We start from the raw sequence: 22,976 nt of genomic DNA, 5'->3' as shown, positions 1-22,976 counted from the left end.
ATTGTAAGCAATTCTGTGATCTGTTTTCCCAATCTCATAGGAGCTGCTCCACAGCCAGATGATTACACGACGAAAACAACATGAAGCTGCTCTCCAGGACCGGAGAAGACACCAACAAAGGCAAGAAGGATCCAAGAGCAGAACCTTCAAGAGACTGGAGAAATTCTACCAGCTGACTGAGCGGGAATCCCAGAGGGACAAGGATTTACAGCAACGTCTCAAGGAGCAGAATCTGCAGGCGCTTCGATCAGCCATGGTTCTTTGACAACATCTGCTTGTGTTTTGTTAAAGAGGAACAAAGTGGCTCAGTGGTTAGCACTGAAGCCTTGTAACACTGGGATCCTGGGTTCAAATTCGACCAAGGACAACATCTGCAAGGAGTTTGTATGTTCTCCCCGTGTTTCTGTGGGTTTCCCATGGGTTCTCTGGTTTCCTCCCACAGTTCAAAGACATGATGATTATGAGTGATGATGATGTCTGTAAAGCGCTGCGGAATATGTTGGCGCTAGCAGAATAATAAATACACAAAATGCTACGGAAAGCCATTCACACCATGAGCACAGAGTGTCCTTAGTGTGATAACATGGGAAGCTTTATTAGGACCTGTTATTTTTCATAAAGATGTCATTTTAACCTAGTGTAAATGCCGCTGTTCTCCTGAATCCGGCAATGTTTTTCTTTTGTTCTTGTGCCTCTCCGTTCCTGAGATATTGCCTCTTCTTCCTTGCATAGATTTTTATCCAAGTGGGTGTGATTTTACATTTTTGAATTCTTGAATATTGCGCCAATTTGGCTAAAAAAAAAAATACCATAGATTTATATTTAGGTAAGAGAGGGTCATATCTCAGGAACGGAGAGGCGCAGGAAGAAAAGAAAAACATAGCCGGATTCAGGAGAACAGAGGCATTCACACCAGGTGAAAAAAAAGAACACTTTTATGGCAAGTGACAGGTCCTCTTTAAAGGGATTGTCTAAGATTTGAAGAAAAGGTTCTGCTTGTCTTGAAAAAAATGACTCCTTTCTTGTCCAGTCGGGTTTTCCAGAATTGAAGTAACGGGTTGAGTGGTAATAGCAGTTTCTAGATTTTCGCATTATGGACAACTCCTTTAAAGATTAGGATCAACTTAAACGATCTTCGTCATTACTTCCGGGGGCACCACGAAGACTATAACACAGTCCCGCTGTTTTCACGAGTCCTGTAGGCTTTTTAGTAGTGTCCACGCATTACACCTTCTCATTAGACATCCATACTAGTATTTTTTGGGTGGTCCCAGCAATCATACATGTATCAGCTCTCATTAGGATGTCACTCATTATACCACTAACTCCACACTATTCAGCTTTTTATCACCTTTATTAGCATGATTGTATGCAAACATTTGACAAAGGTATAATTTAACATCAAGGTATAAAGCAGCATATGCCCTAAAGGGGTATTCCCATCTCCAAGACCCTATCCCTGTACGTAGTAGATGCAATAATAACAATATTAGCAAATACTTCCCATTTGAAATATAGTATAGTTCACCTGATAACCTATGTCGCTTACCCCACGTGCAGGGCATTGCAGTAGCTTAGGTATCCACAGTTACTACCACTCATATAGTGATAGTTAGTTGCTAGTTGTCATAACCATGGATATCTAAGCTAAAGCAATGCCCTGTACATGAGGTACATCAGGAGAACTACACCATATTTCTAAAAGCACTCAAGTGGTCAACCAGCTTTTCCAAAATCAAATATTCAAGTGGGAAATGTACAAAAAAATGCAAAAAAACCCAATATATTAACCCCTTCCCGACCTGTGACACAGCGTATGCGTCATGAAAGTCGGTGCCAATCCGACCTGTGACGCATATGCTGTGTCACAGAATGATCGCGTCCCTGCAGATCGGGTGAAAGGGTTAACTCCTATTTCGCCCGATCTGCAGGGACAGGGGGAGTGGTACTTTAGCCCAGGGGGGGTGGCTTTGCCCCCACGTGGCTACGATCACTCTGATTGGCTGTTGAAAGTGCAACAGCCAATCAGAGCAATTTGCAATATTTCACCTATGAAAATGGTGAAATATTGCAATCCAGCCATGGCCGATGCTGCAATATCATCGGCCATGGCTGGAAAACCTGATCTGCCCCCCCCCACCGCCACCGATCGCCTCCCCAGTCGTCCGTTATGTGGCCCGGTCCCCTCCATCCTCCTGTCCGCTCCCCCGTCCTCCTGCCCGCTCCTTCCTTGCTCCGATCCACCTCCCCTGTGCTCCGATCCACCCCCCGTGCTCCCCCCTTTACCCCCTCACACTTACCAAGCCTCCCGGTGTCGGTCCGTCTCCTCCCTTGGGCGCCGCCATCTTCCAAAATGGCGGGCGCATGCACAGTACGCCCGCCGAATCTGCCGGCCGGCAGATTCGTTCAATGTACATTTTGATCACTGTGAAAACCTATCACAGTGATCAAAATAAAAAAAAATGTAAATGACCCCCCCCTTTATCACCCTTATAGCTAGGGACAACAATAAAATAAAGAAAATATATATATTTTTTTTTTTCCCCCACTATGTTCAGAACCAGGGTTAGGGTTAGGGTTTTCTGGTCCTCTGTGGATTTTTCCTTAGGGTTAGGGTATTCTGGTCCTCTGTGGATTTTTCCACAGCGCATTTGATAAATTCGCAGCGTAAAACCGCTGCAGACTTATTGCGGACTCAACGTGGTTTTTCTGCGGATTTCACTGCGGTTTTACAACTGCGGTTTTTTATTGGAGCAGTTGTAAAACCGCTGCGGAATCCGCAGAAAGATGTGACATGCTGCGGAATGTAAACCGCTGCGTTTCCGCACAGTTTTTTCTGCAGCATGTGCACAGCGTTTTTTGTTTCCCATAGGTTTACATTGAACTATAATCTCAAGGGAAACTGCTGCGGACCCGCAGCTGCGGAAATGCTGCGGATCCGCAGCGTTTTCCGCAGTGTGTGCACATAGCCTTAGAATTAGGCTATGTGCACACGGTGTGGATTTGGCTGCGGATCCGTAGCTGATTGGCTGCTGCGGATTCGTAGCAGTTTTCCAACAGGTTTACAGTTCCATGTAAATCTTTGGAAAACCAAATCCGCTGTGCCCATGGTGCGGAAAATACCACGCAGAAACGCTGCGTTGTATTTTACGCAGCATATCAATTCTTTGTGCGGATTCCGCAGCGTTTTACACCTGTTCATCAATAGGAATCCGCAGGTGAAATCCACACAAAAACCACTGGAAATCTGTGGTAAATCCGCAGGTAAAACGCAGTGCCTTTTACCTGCGGATTTTTCAAAAATGGTGCGGAAAAATCTCACACGAATCCACAACGTGGGCACATAGCCTTAGGGTTAGGGATGGAATTAGGGCTAGGGTTGGAAATGGGTTTAAGATTAGGCTTGTGGTTAGGGTTATGGGTGTGTTGGGGTTAGGGTTGTGGTTAGGGTTGAAATTAGGGTTGGGATTAGGGTTAGGGGTGTGTTGGGTTAGGGTTGTGGTTAAGGGTGTGTTGGGGTTAGGGTTATGGCTAGAGTTGGGATTAGGGTTAGGGGTGTGTTGGGGTTAGTGTTGGAGTTAGAATTGAGAGGTTTCCACTGTGTAGGCACATCAGGGGTCTCCAAACGCAACATGGCGCCACCATTGATTCCAGCCAATCTTGCGTTCCAAAAGTCAAATGGTGCACCCTCCCTTCCGAGCCCCAACGTGCAACCAAACAGTGGTTTACCCCCACGTACGGAGTACCAGCATACTCGGGACAAATTGGGCAACAACTATTGGGGTCCAATTTCATCTGTTACCCTTGTGAATATAAAAAATTGCTTGCTAAAACATCATTTTTGAGGAAATAAAAATTATTTTTTATTTTCACGGCTCTGCGTTGTAAACTTCTGTGAAGCACTTGGGGGTTCAAAGTGCTCACCACATATCTAGATAAGTTCCTTTGGGGGTCTAGTTTCCAAAATGGGGTCACTTGTGGGGGGTTTCTACTGTTTAGACACATCAGGGTCTCTGCAAATGCAACGTGATGCCCGCAGACCATTCCATCAAAGTCTGCATTTCAAAACGTCACTACTTCCCTTCCGAGCCCCGGCGTGTGCCCAAATAGTGGTTTACCCCCACATATGGGATACCAGCATACTCGAGACAAACTGGGCAACAACTATTGGGGTCCAATTTCTCCTTTTAGCCTTGTGAAAATAAATAATTGCTTGCTAAAACATCATTTTTGAGGAAAGAAAAATGATTTTTTTATTTTCACAGCTCTGCGTTGTAAACTTCTGTGAAGCACTTGGGGGTTCAAAGTGCTCAACACACATCTAGATAAGTTCCTTTGGGGGTCTAGTTTCCAAAATGGGGTCACTTGTGGGGGGGGTTACTGTTTAGGGACATCAGGGGCTCTGCAAACGCAACGTGACGCCCGCAGAGCATTCCATCAAAGTCTGCATTTCAAAACGTCACTACTTCACTTCCGAGCCCCGACATGTGCCCAAACAGTGGTTTACCCCCACATATGGGGTATTAGCGTACTCAGGAGAAACTGTACAATAACTTTTGGGGTCAAATTTCTCCTGTTACCCTTGGGAAAATAAAAAATTCAGGGCTAAAAAATCATTTTTGAGAAAAGAAAAATTATTTTTTATTTTCATGGCTCTGCGTTATAAACTTCTGTGAAGCACTTTGGGGTTCAAAGTGCTCACCACACATCTAGATTAGTTCCTTGGGAGGTCTAGTTTCCAAAAGGGGGTCACTTGTGGGGGAGCTCCAATGTTTAGGCACACAGGGGCTCTCCAAACACAACATGGTGTCCGCTAATGATTGGAGCTAATTTTCCATTCAAAAAGCCAAATGGCGTGCCTTCCCTTCCGAACCCTGCCGTGTGCCCAAACAGTGGTTTACCCCCACATATGTGGTATCAGCGTACTCAGGAGAAACTGGACAATAACTATTGGGGTCCAATTTCCCCTGTTACCCTTGGGAAAATAAAAAAGTCTGGGCTAAAAAATCATTTTTGAGGAAAGAAAAATTATTTTTTACTTTCACGGCTCTGCGTTATAAACTTCTGTGAAGCACCTGGTGGTTTAAAGTGCTCACTATGCATCTAGATAAGTTCCTTGGGGGGTCTAGTTTCCAAAATGGGGTCACTTGTGTGGGAGCTCCAATGTTTAGGCACACAGGGGCTCTCCAAACGCGACATGGTGTCCGCTAACGATGGAGATCATTTTTCATTCAAAAAGTCAAATGGCGCTCCTTCCCTTCCGAGCCTTACCATATGCCCAAACAGTGGTTTACCCCCACATATGAGGTATCGGTGTACTCAGGAGAAATTTCCCAACAAATTTTAGGGTCCATTTTATCCTGTTGCCCATGTGAAAATGAAGAAATTGAGGCTAAAAGAATTTTTTTGTGAAAAAAAAGTACATTTTCATTTTTACGGATCAATTTGTGAAGCACCTGGGGGTTTAAAGTGCTCACTATGCATCTAGATAAGTTCATTGGGGTGTCTAGTTTCCAAATTGGGGTCACTTGTGGGGGAGCTCCAATGTTTAGGCACACGGGGGCTCTCCAAACGTGACATGCTATCCGCTGAAGATTGAAGCCAAATTTTCATTCAAAAAGTCAAATGGCGCTCCTTCCCTTCCGAGCCCTGCCGTGCGCCCAATCAGTGGTTTACCCCCACATATAAGGTATCAGCGTACTCAGGAAAAATTGGACAACAACGTACATGGTCCAGTTTCTCCTTTTACCCTTGGGAAAATAACAAAATTGTTGCTAAAAGATCATTTTTGTGACTAAAAAGTTAAATGTTCATATTTTCCTTCCATGTTGCTTCTGCTGCTGTGAAACACCTGAAGGGTTAACAAACTTCTTGAATGTGGTTTTGAGCACCTTGAGGGGTGCAGTTTTTAGAATGGTGTCACTTTTGGGTATTTTCGCCATATAGACCCCTCAAACTGACTTCAAATGTGAGGTGGTCCCTAAAAAAAATGATTTTGTAAATTTTGTTGTAAAAATGAGAAATCACTGGTCAAATTTTAACCTTTATAACTTCCTAGCAAAAAAAAACTTTGTTTCCAAAATTGTGCTGATGTAAAGTAGACATGGGGGAAATGTTATTTATTAACTATTTTGTGTCACATAACTCTCTGATTTAACAGAATAAAAATTCAAAATTTGAAAATTGAGAAATTTTCAAAATTTTCACCAAATTTCTATTTTTTTCACAAATAAACGCAGAAATTATCGACCTAAATTTACCACTAACATGAAGCCCAATATGTCACGAAAAAACAATCTCAGAATCGCTAGGATCCGTTGAAGCGTTCCTGAGTTATTACCTCATAAAGGGACACTGGTCAGAATTGCAAAAAATGGCCAGGTCATTAAGGTCAAAATAGGCTGGGTCATGAAGGGGTTAATTTGATGTGAAACTCCACCAGTAGCCTTAATGTGTATATAGTTATATTGTGAATTATATAGCAATTTTTCTTATTTTTAGACTTTTTTTTAATAAAGCAGAAACAATATCATCGATAAACCATCAAAATTAAATCAATCAGCAGAAATCAGTGTTATTATAATAGGAAATACTCATGTACACTCTTCGGCCCAAGAAGACAACCCTTTTCTAAGAGAAAGTCAGTTGACCACCGTGGGTGTTATTACTTAAAGTGAATGTATAATTTTAGCCTATAATTTATAGCTAATTAAATCGAGATATTAATGCACATTGAATACAGGAAATTGTGGTCTGGAGGTGACGTATTCACTTTTATAGGAGCAATGTGATCGTGCTCTGTGACCTGTGCAGGGGACATTGTGCAGAGAGGTCTACAGCTGTGTCCATCACCTATTGTCAACCATGAATCCTGTATCATCTGTTACCTTTATTGTAATCCTGTCTGTGATGGTTTAATGACTGCTGAAAAGGGATTTCTACAGAACTGTAAGTCAGTCTCACTGAGGCTCCGCGGCCAAAGCGTAAACTCAATTTTTTGTATTTATTTAGACAATGCATAGAAAATGGTAAAAATGTTTACTATAGAAACTTCACTTTCTCATGTTATATTTCTTGTAAGTTCTTATCTTCAATGAGCTTTCTATGTAGCACCCATCAATCTTTACCCAAAATACACATAATACAGCATGGAGGGGCTCGGAGAAGGCGGCAGTGAAGGTGTGTAAGTGTCTGATGGGGTCACACAGCTCATAAAAGGACAACTGCCCGGCCTCATAATCCAGACATATCCTGACTCTATAAGTGGAGATCTTATCAGGTAACAGGATCACTTTACTGTCATGTCTCACTGAATACTGATTATTATAATATCTCCCCAAACTCCAGGACTTGTTATTATCTCCAATCAGTGACTGCTCTCCCCTCCTGTCTATACTGGGATAACACATCCCCACCATCCAACCCCCTGATCTACTGATCTCCAGATCCCAGTAATGTCGTCCTGAGGTAAATCCCCTCGTGCTCATCACCTGACTATAACCCAGGAATCTCTCTGCTGTTTCTGGACGTTTCTGCTTCTCTTCTGTCCAGGTTGCAGTTTTCAGGTCGTCTGATATAAGGAGATTATTATGAGCTGTGTTTACATCCAGTAATATGTCTGCAGGACCCTCCACATAGATCCCGCTCCTTATACCTGATATTACGTCACATAATGTGTGTAATGTGTGTGAGATCACAGCCACATCCAGGTCATCTCCATCATGGAGCTGTTCATCATGTCCCCCTGTGTCCCCATCACCTCCCTCCTCCTCAGGATCACACAAGTCACCGGTGTCTGGTTCCTGTAAGACAGTCAGTGGATCCGTCATGTTACACAGCTCCTCAATGTGTCTCATCTTCCTGGACAGCTCGTCCTTCTTTATTTCCAGCTGATGGATCCGAGCAGACAGTGACAGTGACTCTTCCTTTTCCTGCCTGGAGATCTCACTCAGGACCTTATTCTCCAGGTCGTCCACCCGTCTCCTGATGTCTGTGCACAGGGCAGTGACTCTCTCGGCTTCTCCAGCTGCTTTTTCCTGAGCTTTTCTCCTCTGCTCCTCCAGACTCTGAACTCTTTCCTCAGTCTCTTCTCTCTTTGTGATCAGTTCCTGCAGAACATTTCTCCATTTTTTCTTTTTCTTCCCAGAGGCCTCATCCAGTGACTCCATTTTATGTCCATTATGTTTCCCAATCAAACTGCAGGACACACAGATACAAGCCTCGTCCTCGGTGCAGTAATATTCCAGGATCTTCTTATGGACAGAACATTTCCTTTTCTCCAGAGAAGTGCTGGGATCAGATAAGACGTGTTCTGGTGATTTGCTGTGAGAACTCAGATGTATATCACACAGAGAAGCCTCACAGAGTAGACAGGATCTAACAGCAGGTACCGGAGAGTCCACACAGTAAGTGCAGCAGATCCCGGTGATCTCCTCTTGTTCTTGCTGAGTAATCAGGAAACGTTCTGCGACATTATGGAGATTTATGTTCCTCGTCATTGCCGGACGCACCTGAAACTCTTCTCTGCAGTCAGGACAGGAATAAACTCCAGACCCGTCCTGTGTATCCAGCACACGACCAATACAGACCCGGCAGAAGTTGTGTCCACATCTCAGCATTACAGGGTCCTTAAATACAGATAAACAGATGGAGCAGAGCAGCTCCTCTCTCAGAATAACAGACGCCATGGCTGACAGAAGAAGGAAGAAATTAAACTGAAAGTGTCTATTACTCAATACTTAGCAACGTTGTAGTTACACCCATTCACTTAACTCATTAAAGGGAACCTGGCACCTGCTTATGCTACTCCATTGTGAGAGTATCATGACATGCTGTAGCAGCAAAGACTCTGATTCCAGCAATTTATCACTTCGTTTATTGGATCCTGCATTTTTCATTAAAACTGTTTTAATCCCTTAAAACACTAGTCCTGTGTATCCAGCACACGATCAATACAGACCCGGCAGAAGTTGTGTCCACATCTCAGCATTACAGGATCTTTAAAAATAGATAAACAGATGGAGCAGAGCAGCTCGTCTCTCAGATCAGCAGACGCCATGGCAGAAGTGCAGCGCCCCAGAGTCCTGGTCGTTGCAGTGCTGTGGCTTCGCCGCTAAGGGGAGCCATGGTACGTTCGATGGCACCGAAGGAGTTCCTCCAATCAGGTATCACAGACACCAATATGTTTCACAGCTGGGCCTCCGGGGGGAGCTAAGGGTGCTATTCATTAGGCCACTCCCCACCATAGTGGGTAAACTGGGGGTCAGGCAGGAAGTTAGAAGAGAACGCTGACGGGATTGAACGGAGCAACACCCTGTGGCAGGGGGTGTTGTGAAGGGAGAGACTGTAGGGTCTCTGCCAGGGGTGGGATCCTGGCAGAGGCTTGGCATTGAAAGAACGTAACGGGTCCGCGCAGGCTCCTGGAAGCGGCGGGACTCAAGAAAGGACTAGAAGCGAGATAGATTGTGCTGAGTGAGAAACGAGATCAAGCAGAAGGAGAATACCAGCAGGGGTTTTGTTGAAAGAGGCAGCACCCTGCTGAGGCGCAATACCGGTGGCCGGAACGCCGAGGGAGTGGATTAGAATACAGCTTCAAGCCATACTCCAAACAGCGGCAGGACAGTCGGTCTCAGGCGGGCTGTCTACCACATATCACCTATGAAGTCTTGGGGGGCAATTGCGGGAGAGGGGCGACTCTAGGGTCCCGGAAGAACTCCAGGCCTACCTGACAAACGGGTGCCATTCCAACCTGAATACAGGGAAGGGGTGGATTACAGAGGAACATCAAATCGAGTTGTGAGGGAACTTAAGAAACAGACACAACCGTTGTGGGGTTACTTTCCGTGAGCACAGCAGGGAAGGACTACAACACATAGCGCTAGAAGGAAGGCACAGATTTCCACCTGAGAGGAGAACTCTGGAGGTGCCATTGGACCGGCCGGACTTGCGTAGCCTGGTGAACCGTGTTCTGGACTGAGGACTCAGAGATCTCCAGTAAAGAGGTAAAGAGACTGCAACCTGGTGTCCTCGTTATTTACCGCGACTTACACCCCACAACCGCACCGCTCCATCGCTACCATTACTACCACCTATTACACCGGACGTCCCCCACTGACGGACAGGGCCACGGACCGGGTCTAGCCACCGTGACAACCCTGAGACTGAGAACTAGAGGCCCGGCTCCGGGTACCCCTCGGCCCTGCGGCGGTGCGGGGGCGTCGCAGACTTGGCGTCACGAACAGGATCTACTTAAGCCTGAAGAATCAGGTCATGTGTGCCTAGAGACTGTGATTTGTTGTGCTTGGACTGTACTTTATTGTAAGACTGTGCTGCGCCATTAGCCGCCAAAAGTTCCCGCCAAAAGGCGCCGCCATTGCTACACCCAAGGGGAAGGAGGGCGTGTTATGGGCGGAGACTCCCAGCGTGGCGCGAGAAATGGCTACCGCCCCCTGCACTTCTGGTTGCAGAGGAATGACCTGCCCCAAAACGGAAGAGAAACACCCCTTGATATGCAACAGCGAGGGGCTGGGGACGGAGAAGCCCGACCTCGGAGAAATGGCGGAGTCAGGTGCATGCACTGCCACCGACTATCAGGCAGCGATGATGAGCAGCGAGTGCCTGAGCAAGGAAGGAGCGATCCCGGCCTGCTCTCCTTCACCAGAGACGGACCAGGAGCCTGCGGACCTGACAGCGGAGCTACGTCCACCAATCCCGACCTCGGAGTTAGAGGAGGAGGAACCACAGCGAGCGGAGCAGCGTTCGGGGGCCGCATCGGAAGAGCCGCGGTCCGAGCAGCAGCCGACTCCAGCGTTCTTGTCAGCGGACCGGATCGACATCGGTGGAACCACATCAGGCGTAGGTACGGAAGACGCCCCTGTTCCCCCTCACGAGTCCGCTTCCACGACCCACCTCCATCTCAGTAAAGGGCGACCCTTCTCGGCAGGGTTAATGGTGTTATCCCCTGGTGACCTGGGGAGGATGGTGCCACCGCTGTCGACTAGAGTGGGAGAGCCCGTGGATGTGAGTCTAGATGGAGTAGTTCTTCGGTGGGACAGCCCCTGGGTTGGGACAGATGGATCCCAGGAGAACGGGACCACTCTTGCGGTGCTTACGTGGGAACAATATAGACAGTGCATGATTCTACAGTGGAAAGGCCGGAAAGAGGCCGAGCCGATGGGTCCATCGAGAATACAACAATTCCCTCCGGCATGGGATGACAGAGACGTGACAAGGCGGGGCACTGTGTTGGCCTACCATGCAAGAAGAGGTTGGGGCCTCATACACGAGCCAGGATTGGATACTGACGTTTTTGTTGCGCACTGTAACGTGAGGGCTCCCTGCTGTGGCCGAAGTGGAGAACCATTGCAAAAGGGGGATTCAGTGACCTACAGCCGCCACCAGAACCCGCTCGGGTGGTATGCACGGAATGTTCGGCGGTGTATGTCTGGAGCCGCGACCCTTACCGCCTCGGACCTGGTCCCAGGAGCACCCGATCTTGTCACCATTGCAACGGTGCGCCTGGTTGCGGCCACCGAGTTGGCCAGTCGAGTTCATCTTCATGTTCGAACCGCGGACGCTGGCACCACGGTGGCTGGGGGGCAGGAGCCCGAGCCGCCTGAAAAAGAGTAAACCTCGGAAACCTGAAAAATGTAAATAGTTTTCCTTTAACTGTTCCTGTTTGCTGCTAAAACCCGTCCAGGGTTAATGGATCCCTTTGTTGACCCGGGATCCCTGTGTTTGTTCTGAGTTTTCCTAAAATTTTTGCACAAGTTTAAAGAACTGCAGAAATCATGGACTGTGCATGATTCGAACTTCCTTGTAAATAGTTGCACCTTCTTAAAGGTGCTCCCTACTGGTTTTAGCCAAAGACACTTTGCGAAGATATTTGCCCTATTGGTTTGAGCCAAAGACACTTTGTGAAGATACCTTTCCTACCGGTTCTAGTTAAAGACACTTTGCGAAGATACCATACCGGAACCTTTGCGTGGGCTGGTAGGCTGAGAAGACGAGCTACCTCAGAAAGACTTGGTCCCCTCTTAAAGGGGATGTGTGAAATTGAACTTGAGAAAGATACTGTTGCAGAACAGTAATGTGATAATGATGCTTTGAAAAGAAATGTAACTGTTTTACATGAAAAGTTATATGTGTTTAAATTGTTTGAATTGTGAAATCTGAAAATAATGTTTTGCAGAAAGAAAAGATGCAGAGAGCCCGTAGGGGTAGAGATAGAGATCTGCATAGCTGAAAGTAAGGAAGTAATGATGAAGGTGAGGATAGAAGGTCAACCCTGCGTCCCCATAGAAAGTTACTTTGTTACTAAGGACAGAAGGCGAACCCGTAGGGGTTAGAGAGTGAGTCCTTAAAGGAGCCGAGTAGAGCTGGCTCAGAGTTCTTTAAACGAAAGGAATGTTATGTCTATACTATGTATAGTAGCGAAAGGCAGTAGGCCCTGGCTGAACGGGGCGGTCCTGTAAAAGAAAGGAGAGGCAGTAGGTCTGGTGCCATAGGGACAGGCGGTCCTGCAGGTTCAAAGTAGGAGAATGTGAAGTTACCTTACCCTGTAATGTGATTATAGGAAGGCCTTTGGTAAACTAAGAGTGTATGTTTCTTAAAGGCAATGTTAATTTATTGTTCCAGAATTTGCACTAAGTAGAATACCCGGTTGGGTAACAGGAGTTATGCATAGCCTGTAATTTATAATGTTGACCATGTTTGTAACGTTAAAAGTGTCCTCACCTCCCATAAAGGGAAGCCTGTTCAAGTATACTTATCGTTTTGCACTCAACAAAATTGTATGTCTTTTTGCTAATCTGTATTGTTGTTTTTCTTCCCAGTCCCGGAGTACTGTGTTTAACCAGGGGGGAGTGCAGCGCCCCAGAGTCCTGGTCGTTGCAGTGCTGTGGCTTCGCCGCTAAGGGGAGCCATGGTACGTTCGATGGCACCGAAGGAGTTCCTCCAATCAGGTATCACAGACACCAATATGTTTCACAGCTGGGCCTCCGGGGGGAGCTAAGGGTGCTATTCATTAGGCCACTCCCCACCATAGTGGGTAAACTGGGGGTCAGGCAGGAAGTTAGAAGAGAACGCTGACGGGATTGAACGGAGCAACACCCTGTGGCAGGGGGTGTTGTGAAGGGAGAGACTGTAGGGTCTCTGCCAGGGGTGGGATCCTGGCAGAGGCTTGGCATTGAAAGAACGTAACGGGTCCGCGCAGGCTCCTGGAAGCGGCGGGACTCAAGAAAGGACTAGAAGCGAGATAGATTGTGCTGAGTGAGAAACGAGATCAAGCAGAAGGAGAATACCAGCAGGGGTTTTGTTGAAAGAGGCAGCACCCTGCTGAGGCGCAATACCGGTGGCCGGAACGCCGAGGGAGTGGATTAGAATACAGCTTCAAGCCATACTCCAAACAGCGGCAGGACAGTCGGTCTCAGGCGGGCTGTCTACCACATATCACCTATGAAGTCTTGGGGGGCAATTGCGGGAGAGGGGCGACTCTAGGGTCCCGGAAGAACTCCAGGCCTACCTGACAAACGGGTGCCATTCCAACCTGAATACAGGGAAGGGGTGGATTACAGAGGAACATCAAATCGAGTTGTGAGGGAACTTAAGAAACAGACACAACCGTTGTGGGGTTACTTTCCGTGAGCACAGCAGGGAAGGACTACAACACATAGCGCTAGAAGGAAGGCACAGATTTCCACCTGAGAGGAGAACTCTGGAGGTGCCATTGGACCGGCCGGACTTGCGTAGCCTGGTGAACCGTGTTCTGGACTGAGGACTCAGAGATCTCCAGTAAAGAGGTAAAGAGACTGCAACCTGGTGTCCTCGTTATTTACCGCGACTTACACCCCACAACCGCACCGCTCCATCGCTACCATTACTACCACCTATTACACCGGACGTCCCCCACTGACGGACGGGGCCACGGACCGGGTCTAGCCACCGTGACAACCCCGAGACTGAGAACTAGAGGCCCGGCTCCGGGTACCCCTCGGCCCTGCGGCGGTGCGGGGGCGTCGCAGAAGCAAGAAATGAAACTGAAAGTGTCTATTACTCAATACTTAGCAATGTGAAGTTACATCCATTCACTTAACTTCTTGAAGGGAATCTCAATCTGGCACCAGATTTTTTCTACCCCTCCTGAGAGAATCATGATGTACGGGCAAAGACCCTAATTACAGCAATTTATCATTTCCTTTATTGGGTCCTGTATTTTTTTTTTATTAGCCCCTTCACGACATTTGACATAAATATACGTCATGGTGGGGAAAGGGTTCACTTAAAATGACATAAATTAATTGAAAAACTATGACATAAACACGTAGCTGACCTTCCACTGTCATTGCCAGGTGCAGGGTCCGCACAATCTCCGGGCCATTTAACCCTCTAAATGCTGTGATCGATATCAATCGCAGCATTTAGGAGGCTGAAATAGGGAGGGGTGTTCCTTGTCCCTTCAGACTGGCGCCCCTGCAAAGTTATCGCAAGGACCCTATCATTGCCATGGCAATGAGGGGTCGTCCTGACCACATCCTGTTCACCCAGCTACCGCAAGCCTCTTAGACCATGCTTAGAGCATGGTGTAAAAGGCTTTGGGCAATGCAGCACTGACAGGTATAATGCATTGCAATGTATTATACCAGGGATCAGACTAATGAAAGTTAAAGTCCCATAGAGGGACTAAGTAAAAAAAAAAATTGGAAAAATATTTTTAAAAAATAATAAAATAAACAAAAAATAAATGAAAAATGAAACTATTTTGCAGAGTTGATCGCCCCCATGGGGCCGTGGGGTACTCGGGACCGGGGCCTGCGGTTCACAGGGGGATGTCACGGTGGCTGACCCGGTCCGTGGCCCTGGGACGTCTGTGTAAAAGGGGGAAAAGGTCTTTAAAGGGATATAGAGTTTATGTTTGTGACGCCACCTGTGATATTCGGTCAGGATGACCGACGCTGCTTTAAGGGGTCTGCTGGGGTGATGTTATGGCAGCCAGATGGTATACCTTCCCACAGGTGAAGTATGTCCCCAGGGCTTTCCGGTGTGTAGATGGTGAATGATGAGAGGTGCAGAGAAGAACGAGGACACAAGGTTGCAGTCTCTTTACCTTTACTGAAGACTTCAGCATCCACAGTCCAGAGCACCAGATCACAAGGCAGGCAGAGTCCGGCTGGTTTGGAGGCAAGTCCAGTGTCCCCTTGTCCAGGTGGAAATAAAAGCCTTCCTCTAGCGCCGTGGTGTTGTAGTCCCTTACTGTTATGCTTCTCATAAGGTCCTCACAACTGTTGTAGATGTTCTGTCTTTCTCTGTCCCCCAGATAGGATAGGACAATACCCGTATGACTGGTGGCTTGAGCTTGTTTATAGGATCTCTTAGATAACCCGGATCTGTAGGTGTCACCGTGCCTCCTGGGTGCCGGTCTCTGAAGCAAAGCATAAAGGTCCTTACTCCCTCGGTGTTCCGGCTACCGAGTTTCTGCGCCTCAGATTGAGGCAGGCTGTGTAGGGGTGTCCCCTTCTGGTATCCTCTCCTTTGCTACAACTTCCTTCACCCTCGCTGCAATACAGTTCTGCCTTTCAATGTCTCTTTCTGGCAGCTGCAGCTCTGAGGGCATGCACAGCTACTTGGACCCTCTGTCCACCTCAGATTCTGGTCTGGAACGTTCTAACTTTCCCTACAGACTACCAGTTATATATATATGGGGAGTGACCTAATAAATAGGGTCAGGAGCTTCCCCTGGTGATCTGGAGTGTGAAATGTGTTGCATGTTTGTGGTACCTCGATTCAGTTATCCTTCTTTGCCTCCAAACGTAGCATCACTTACCCCGAGAGGAAAGCAATACCACTGCGACGACCAGGACCATGGGGCGCTGCACTATGTTATGTATAATGCTATACATACTGGAAAAATTTCCACGGTGTGCGTAGCATGCCGCTATCTCTGATATTTTCCATGTTTGGATATCTACCAAAGCACCTGTGCGTTACTCACATGACCTATCACATGTTTTATCAAAGGCGATTATGTCACATGTCGCGTGATACATTGGGATGGGGAGCTACGCATTCTAAACCCAAGGCCATGGCTATTATTAATCTGTCCCTGATCGGCTAACATTTATCCTGCTGTCTACACTGGGCTCTGACACTGGGGTTTACGTGTAAATCTGTGAAATATGTGATTCAGGCAGAATCCACAGCCAAAGAATCCCTATTATAAGGCAGATGGAGACGCTGTGGACGCCGTCTGACCTTTGATCCGGTGGTGTCCGTCTTTTTAAGCGTGCATGAAAGAGCGGTCCATCTGAAAAGGACACAGCTGAGCAGAGGCTGATGAAGTCCATAGTATGGAAACGTCCAGGGTTTAATCTGAATCCCATCATTCGCAGGTTTGGATGGGAACAGAGATGTAAGTGCTCAGCGTAGAGCACAGGATAAATGTAATCCGAAATGTTTTGTAAAATGTTCCTAATAAATGCTTCAACTCAAACCACAAAAAAACAAGTCCCCAATCAGGTCCGTCATGAGTCAATGGAAATATAGGGGCTTCCACACAAAGGTTCTGGAAAAGAGCTATGGCTCCTCGCCCCGCAAATGAAATCCAGTGAAGTCTGCTCTTCCAAATTCAAATGTACCTCTCCCTTCTGAACCCCAGTGTGCCTAAACCACATTTAACATCCACATGTTTGCCATTTCTGTAGCAGCAAAAGCCTGCTTAATTTATGGGTGCATGTCTCCAGAAGCACAAGTTGGGCATAATGTATTGGTCACTACAATGTACTTATCTATGCAATGGCAGCTTGCCATTTTCATTTTGCAACATCCACTGCTGTTTGTTTCTGAAAAATACCTATGGAGTCAAGATCGTCACTCACTACACCTGTAGAAAAATTCTCCAAAATGAGTTCACTTGAGGGGGATTTTGCTTTTCTGGCACTTAGGGGCTCTGTATATGGAGTCCGCAAACTGTTCTACGATAATTTGTCAAATAGTCAAATAGAGCTCCGTCCCTCCTGAGTCTCGCCGTGTGGCTAAGCAGTACTGTACAGACACATATGGAGTATTTCCACTTTCAGCAGAACTTTTGTGATGAATTTTGGTGCCATTGTTACCCACGTCTCCTTGTGAAATTGTAAAATTTGGGGCTAAAACAACAATTTTAGTGGTAAAAATGTAATTATTCTTTCCTCACCACCCAATCGTATAAAGTTATGTGAGGCGCATGTGGTGTCAATATGATCACCGCACCCTTAGATTAATTCATTGGGGCTGTAGTTTGTAAAATGCAGTCACATATACAGGGGTTCTGCTGTACTGGAATTTCAGGGGCTCTGCCAATGTGACATGGTACCCTCCAATCAGGGCAGCAGAAGGTACTCCAATATGGCGCTCCTTCCCTTCTGAGCTGTGCACTGTGCCTCAAATAAAGCTTTCGAGCACATATGGGGTATCGGTGTACTTAAAAGAACTTGAGTAACAAATTGTACCATTCATTTTCTCCTATTACCCCTTTTCAAAATTAAAAACTTGGGGCCAAAATAATACAGGTCCTTCTCAAAAAATTAGCATATAGTGTTAAATTTCATTATTTACCATAATGTAATGATTACAATTAAACTTTCATATATTATAGATTCATTATCCACCAACTGAAATTTGTCAGGTCTTTTATTGTTTTAATACTGATGATTTTGGCCTACAACTCCTGATAACCCAAAAAACCTGTCTCAATAAATTAGCATATCAAGAAAAGGTTCTCTAAACGACCTATTACCCTAATCTTCTGAATCAACTAATTAACTCTAAACACATGCAAAAGATACCTGAGGCTTTTAAAAACTTCCTGCCTGGTTCATTACTCAAAACCCCCATCATGGGTAAGACTAGCGACCTGACAGATGTCAAGAAGGCCATCATTGACACCCTCAAGCAAGAGGGTAAGACCCAGAAAGAAATTTCTCAACAAATAGGCTGTTCCCAGAGTGCTGTATCAAGGCACCTCAATGGTAAGTCTGTTGGAAGGAAACAATGTGGCAGAAAACGCTGTACAACGAGAAGAGGTGACCGGACCCTGAGGAAGATTGTGGAGAAGGACCGATTCCAGACCTTGGGGAACCTGAGGAAGCAGTGGACTGAGTCTGGTGTGGAAACATCCAGAGCCACCGTGCACAGGCGTGTGCAGGAAATGGGCTACAGGTGCCGCATTCCCCAGGTAAAGCCACTTTTGAACCATAAACAGCGGCAGAAGCGCCTGACCTGGGCTACAGAGAAGCAGCACTGGACTGTTGCTAAGTGGTCCCAAGTACTTTTTTCTGATGAAAGCAAATTTTGCATGTCATTCGGAAATCAAGGTGCCAGAGTCTGGAGGAAGACTGGGGAGAAGGAAATGCCAAAATGCCTGAAGTCCAGTGTCAAGTACCCAGTCAGTGATGGTGTGGGGTGCCATGTCAGCTGCTGGTGTTGGTCCACTGTGTTTCATCAAGGGCAGGGTCAATGCAGCTAGCTATCAGGAGATTTTGGAGCACTTCATGCTTCCTGGCACCTGCTCACAGTGCCAAAACCACTGGTAAATGGTTTACTGACCATGGTATTACTGTGCTCAATTGGCCTGCCAACTCTCCTGACCTGAACCCCATAGAGAATCTGTGGGATATTGTGAAGAGAAAGTTGAGAGACGCAAGACCCAACACTCTGGATGAGCTTAAGGCCGCTATTGAAGCATCCTGGGCCTCCATAACATCTCAGCAGTGTCACAGGCTGATTGCCTCCATGCCACGCCGCATTGAAGCAGTCATTTCTGCCAAAGGATTCCCGACCAAGTATTGAGTGCATAAATGAACATTATTATTTGATGGTTTTTTTGTTTGTTATTAAAAAACACTTTTATTTGATTGGACGGTTGAAATATGCTAATTTATTGAGACAGGTTTTTTGGGTTATCAGGAGTTGTAGGCCAAAATCATCAGTATTAAAACAATAAAAGACCTGACAAATTTCAGTTGGTGGATAATGAATCTATAATATATGAAAGTTTAATTGTAATCATTACATTATGGTAAATAATGAAATTTAACACTATATGCTAATTTTTTGAGAAGGACCTGTATTTCAGTGGAAAAAACGGTAATTTTCCTTTTACTCAGCCTAATGTTATACAATTTTGTAGATTAAAAATGCTTATTACAATGCTAGATGAATTCCTTGAGAGGTGTAGTTTCCAAATTGGGGTCACTTGTGGGGGTTTCTGCTGTTTTGGCATGTCAGGGTCTCTTCAAATGTAACACGGCATTCACAATCTATTCCAGCCAAAATTGAGCTCCAGAATTCAATTGGTGCTCCTCCCCTTTCCGAGCCTTGCCGTGTGTCCATACAGTAATTTTCCACCTTATATGGGGTCTCGGTCTACTCAGGAGAAATTGCAAAAGAAATTGTATGATCCATTTTCTCCTGTTACCAATGTGAAAATACATTTTTTTGACAAAATCAAAATTTTTGTGGGAAAAATGTATTTTTTAATTTTTACGGCTTAACTTTATAACATTCTGTGAAGCACCTGTGGATTCTAGGTGCTCACCACACATCTAGATATGTTCCTTGAAAGTGTAGTTTCTAAAAATTGGTCACTTGTGGGGTGCAATTTATCCTTATGAAAATGCAAAATTTGGAGCTAAAAACCATTTTTTGTGGAAAAAAAGTAGTTTTTTTATTTTCACGGCTCAATGTTATAAACTTCTGTGAAGTACCTGGGGTTTCAAGGTGCTCAACACACATCTAGATAAGTTCCCTGAGGGGTATAGTTTAAAAATGGTGTCACTTGTGGGGGTTTCCACTGTATAGACACATCAGGGGCTCTTCAAACTCATGGTGTCTCCAATCTATTCCAACCAATTTTGCGTTCCGCAAGTCAAATGGTGCTCCTTCCCTTTCAAGCCCTGTCATACGCCCAAACAGTAGTTTTCCCCCACATATGGGGTATCGGCGAACTCAGAAGCAATTGCATAAGAAATATTATGGTCCATTTTCTCCTGTAACCCTTGTGAATATGCAAAACTTTGAGCCAAATTAACATTTTTGTGGGAAAAGTAAAATTTGTATTTTATATTGTATTGTATACATTACAGAGTTATTACCACACTGATCAGAATTGAAAACAGACTGGGGGGTGAAGGGGTTAAAAACTGTAGCAGCTCTCTGAATGCTGAGCTTCTATGGCATGGCATCTTCAGGTAGGGCTTGTTGAGGTTGCGGGGCCGGATGATCTGGTACTACCATTGTTTCTGGTGGGTCCGGCTGTTGGAACGTTAGAATAGGTACCACGATGGCGTGATTTATCTGAGTCCAGGACTGGGGAAAGTCTCCAAGGACGGTGTGGATCATCTTCTCCTTTTCCACCGGTGGGGAGATTTCTGGGGCCGCGTCCCTCTCTCTCAACTTATCGGGGCAGACCTTAAGGTGATCCCTGGATATCGCTGTCGAGGTCTCCCCTCCGTCCTTGCTGATGAGACAGACCTTCATGTTGTCAAAATCGGATGGCAGGATGGTATACGGTTCTGCTTCCCATTGGTCATCGAGCTTGTGTAGCCTCCTCTTTCGCTTGAGTACTTGCTCACCAGGTGACAGGGGAATCGCAGGAGCATGCTGGTTGTAGTCCCTTTCTTGTTTTTGCCTAGCCTGGGCGAGACTTCTTTCCACGCACTCCTGTACTTGGCGGTACCTTCGCTGCCTTTCTGCATCCCAATCTGCATCCGACGAGGTATCTTCGGGGACTAGGACCCCCATGTCCAGATCAACATGTAACTGGCTAGACCTTCCTCGCATCAGGTACGCTGGAGTGCAGTTGGTGGAGTTTACTGGGATGTGGTTGTACATATCCACCAAGTCAGGCAACTTGGTCGGCCACATGTTCTGTTCCTCTACGGGTAAGGTCTTCAATAAGTCGATCACCACTTGGTTCATCTTTTCGCACATCCCATTGGTTTGAGGATGGTACGGGGTGGTTCTGATCTTCTTACACCCGTACAGTTGGCAGAACTCTTGGAACACTTCTGCTTCGAATGCTGGTCCCTGATCGGTCAGTACCTTCTCTGGGTAGCCGTGGGGCCGACAAAAGTACTGCTGGAAGGCTTTGGCGGCAGTCCTAGCCGTTAGATCCTTAACGGGTACGACCACCAAAAATCTGGAGTAGTGATCTACGATGGTAAGGGCGTAGATATAGCCTGACCGGCTAGGTGTCAGTTTCACATGATCCAGTGCGACCAGTTCGAGCGGCCGTTTGGTGATGATAGGCCGCAGGGGAGCCCGTTGACTACCACGGTCCTTCCTGTGTAGACTACATGGACCACACTCCCGACACCACTTATCAATGGCTCTCTTCATGCCAATCCAATAGAACCTCCCTCGGAGTAGCCTCTCTAGCTTCCTCCATCCGAAGTATCCGGCTCCATCGTGGTAGGCTCCCAGAACCATGGGCGCATCTCGCCTTGGCACCACTATCTGCCACACCAATTCATGAGTACGTGGGTCGATGCTCCTCCGGCACAGCTTGCCATCATGGATAAACAATTTGCTTCTCCCCTTCCACAGCGGTTGGGTCTCCTGTGGATCATCTGGGCCGGGGTGCAACCCTGCCTGCGTCAAGAGCTCTTTCACCCGACGGACCGCGGGGTCACCATCCTGGGTTTCTGCCCATCCGTGATGGGGCAGGGGATTCAGCGTGGCATCCGGTTGGTTCTTGTGCCTGTTCTTCACATGATGAGAGTTCTGAGTGGCTTTGGGGCGATGGAATGCAGGCAGCTCCACCTCTTCAAGTGCCTCCGGGTCTTCTCCCGTTTCTGGCAAATTGGGCATTCAGGACAAGGCATCGGCATTAGCATTCTTGTGTCCTGCCCGGTACTTGATGGTGAAATCATAGTTGGACAGCCGGGCCATCTACCGCTGTTCCAAGGCCCCAAGTTTGCCAGTATCCAGATGCATTAGCGGATTGTTGTCCGTGAAGACGGTGAATTTCGCGGAGGCCAGGTAGTGTTTAAACCTCTCTGTCACTGCCCAGACGATGGCAAGGAATTCCAACTTAAAGGAACTGTAGTTGTCAGGGTTTCTTTCCGTGGGACGGAGTTTCCTGCTGGCGTAAGCGATCACCCTCTCTTTGCCTTTCTGGACCTGGGACAGCACGGCTCCCAATCCCACATTGCTGGCATCCGTGTACAGCACAAACGGCTGGTCGTATTCGGGGTAGGCCAGTACCTCTTCGCCCGTCAGCGCCGACTTTAAACAAGTAAAGGATCCCTCCAGCTCCTCATTCCAATCAAATGGGGTGTTCCTCCCCTTGGTCTTCTTTGGTTGTCCCACCAACAGGTTTTGCAAGGGCGCGGCCTTCTTGGTGAAGTCCTTAATGAACCTCCGGTAATAGCCTACCAGCCCGAGGAACTGCCGGACTTCGTGGAGGTCACTGGGCTTTGGCCAGTCCTTGATCACCGTGACCTTGTCTGGGTCTGGGGCCACTCCTTCAGCGCTCACCACATGGCCCAGGTACTGCACTTTAGGCTTCAGCAGATGACACTTGGACGGTTTCACCTTTAAGCCAAAGTTGGACAGAGCTTCAAACACCTCGGCCAGGTGCTTCAGATGGTCTTCGTAGGTCTTAGAGAAGATAATGACATCATCCAAATACAGCAGCACGGTTTCAAAGTTCATGTGCCCCAGGCAGCACTCCATCATCCTCTGGAACGTCCCGGGAGCATTGCACAATACGAAGGGCATGTAATTGAATTCGCAGAGACCTATTGGCGTCGTGAAGGCCGTCTTCTCTTTGTCCGCCTCCGCCACAGGAACCTGCCAGTACCCACTGGTGAGATCTAAGGTAGAGAAGTAGTTAGCAGATTTTAAAGCAGCCAGAGACTCCTCTATCCTGGGCAGTGGGTATGCGTCCTTATGTGTAATGCGATTCAACTGCCTGTAATCAACACACATCCTCATTGTAC

At 46.8% G+C, this 22,976-nt stretch overlaps 1 protein-coding gene and 1 long non-coding RNA gene across 4 annotated transcripts in view; one reads left to right on the top strand and one right to left on the bottom strand.

Annotated features, from left to right (window-relative positions):
* The window catches only part of LOC143776884 (uncharacterized), a 44,826-nt gene extending 44,214 nt beyond the window's left edge, over positions 1–612 (top strand). For all 3 annotated transcript variants that reach the window (XR_013215945.1, XR_013215944.1, XR_013215943.1), the window contains one exon: positions 41–612. This is a non-coding gene — a long non-coding RNA (uncharacterized LOC143776884). The remainder of the gene's footprint in view (positions 1–40) is intronic.
* Positions 613–4,569: 3,957 nt separating this feature from the next.
* Positions 4,570–8,852, bottom strand: LOC143776880 (E3 ubiquitin/ISG15 ligase TRIM25-like). The gene has a single exon (XM_077266698.1). The coding sequence runs from the start codon at positions 8,685–8,687 to the stop codon at positions 7,053–7,055; it is 1,635 nt and encodes a 544-aa protein (XP_077122813.1). The 5' UTR covers positions 8,688–8,852; the 3' UTR covers positions 4,570–7,052.
* Positions 8,853–22,976: the final 14,124 nt, after the last annotated feature.

Source organism: Ranitomeya variabilis, chromosome 5 (assembly GCF_051348905.1).
Source record: "Ranitomeya variabilis isolate aRanVar5 chromosome 5, aRanVar5.hap1, whole genome shotgun sequence".
Classification (NCBI taxonomy): Eukaryota; Metazoa; Chordata; class Amphibia; order Anura; family Dendrobatidae; genus Ranitomeya; species Ranitomeya variabilis.
Note: the sequence above shows the minus strand (reverse complement) of the source record. Positions and strands in the feature narration are given on the sequence as shown.

Bases quoted from the DNA above. Each gene is read 5' to 3' on its own strand.
- LOC143776880 (XM_077266698.1), bottom strand. From the start codon at position 8,687: ATGGCGTCTGTTATTCTGAGAGAGGAGCTGCTCTGCTCCATCTGTTTA.